This window comes from Austrofundulus limnaeus, unplaced genomic scaffold, assembly GCF_001266775.1.
Source record: "Austrofundulus limnaeus strain Quisiro unplaced genomic scaffold, Austrofundulus_limnaeus-1.0 Scaffold644, whole genome shotgun sequence".
Lineage (NCBI taxonomy): Eukaryota > Metazoa > Chordata > Actinopteri > Cyprinodontiformes > Rivulidae > Austrofundulus > Austrofundulus limnaeus.
Genome location: NW_013953046.1, coordinates 84,388 through 86,023, shown reverse-complemented (window position 1 = coordinate 86,023; position 1,636 = coordinate 84,388). Strand labels below are relative to the sequence as shown.

Genomic DNA, 1,636 nt, shown 5'->3' with positions numbered 1-1,636 from the left:
ATATTGTCCAAGATTAACCTTCAGGGTGGATATAGCTCACTAGCAGCCTCGCACCGAGGACCTATCCACGTCACCATTTACCCAGAATGCTTTGTGTGCAAATAAAATGGCTCCGTCTGTGTAATATAGGCTGTGTCCAAAACGGCAGGACGGGTCCTCCGAAGGCTGAATTCATCGAACACATTCGTCACAGCGCCGCGACGGAGGACGTCCAAAACCGAAGACTCCTCCGATGCGTCCGACAAATACGTCCTTCCTTTGGCCCGAATCGAAGGACAGGTCTGATGGATCCTTCCCGGCCCAGCATATCCCATAATGCATTGCGGCCCGACCGGAGATTTTTTTAAGCTAGTAATGGCGGACGAAGCGAGAGAACAGAATATGTTTTAAATAAAAATATGGTGATATAAAAATTAAAAAAAATTAGCGGTTGTAATTCTATTTTTATCATTTGTATGGACATGTTTTAAATATTATTTTTATCATTAAAACGTGAAATAAACATGAACCTACAACGGGTCAATTAGTTCATCAAATGATACCTTTAAGTTAATTTTATAGTTTTGTGATATTAATAARGCTAATGTATTGATATTTTTCCAGTTTTGATTTAAGTTTGCTTGTTTAGCGTCGTCACAGTTGCTAGGTGACAAGACGTACGCCGGGGTAAGGAGGGGAGGCTAGACCGTCCAAATCCACATCCTCTTTTTTTCCGGTCTTCCCGGTCTACCAAGGACCCGGCCCGCCTCGACCGGGTAGTCTGGGTCCTCCGGAGGACCCGGCCTGTCGTTTTGGACACAGCCATATTTTTAAACTTTTAGTTTGAAAAATGATAAAAACTAAACATCCTACAGTATTTTTACAGTCTTAATTTTACAGTTAAAATATATTTTTATTAAATAAAGTCTAATGTTACAACTAATGCTGGATCCCTTTAAGAAATCAGTAAAGTTTGAAATAAATTCAAAAACAGTAAAGTTATCTGTAATCACTGCAACACTGAACCGTCTCACTGCTGGAGGAGTTCAAGCCTGAAATGTTTGTTAAATTCAAAGTTAATCATCGTAACAAACAGGAGGCTCTGCAGCTGATCTGCACAAACATGGACTTGTCTCGACACGTTTCTTTAAAGTTTCTGAAAATGAGTTGAAGCTTTTAAAACTGGTCGTGATTAAATTCTGTGAATAATGAGATTAATCACAATTAAATTTTAATCTGCCAGCACTAAAAACTAATCATTAAAGCACAGATTCATTAACTTACAACAGATGAAGCTACTTCGTGAATTTACACAAACTTTAACTTGTGTGACTTTTAAACATCCAAGTAATACCAGGGTGTTTTTACAGTCTTCATAAGGAGAATTTAAAGTTTAAGACAATGAAGTGATGCTCCTCCTCCTGCAGGTGAAGAGTCAGGAGGTTTCAGTTTCACTGTGACAGATGGAGAGCACACATCACCTCTGTACAGGTTTGGTGTCACGGCCAGACCCCTGACCATCACCATGGTCACAAAGAAGGAGCTCCTGGTGTTTCCAGGTGAGTGCTCACAATCTGTGCACATTCTTTTATTATTATTATTATTATTATTGTTGTTGTTGTTGTTGTTGTTGTTGTTGTTAATGTTGCTGTTGTTG

The 1,636-nt window shown here is 39.3% G+C and overlaps 1 protein-coding gene across 1 annotated transcript in view; it reads left to right on the top strand.

Annotated features, from left to right (window-relative positions):
- Positions 1-1,636, top strand: part of cspg4 (chondroitin sulfate proteoglycan 4) — a 183,228-nt gene that overhangs the window by 168,178 nt on the left and 13,414 nt on the right. The window contains exon 8 of the mRNA XM_014027385.1: positions 1,407-1,538. Coding sequence (XP_013882839.1) covers positions 1,407-1,538 — 132 coding nt within the window. The remainder of the gene's footprint in view (positions 1-1,406; positions 1,539-1,636) is intronic.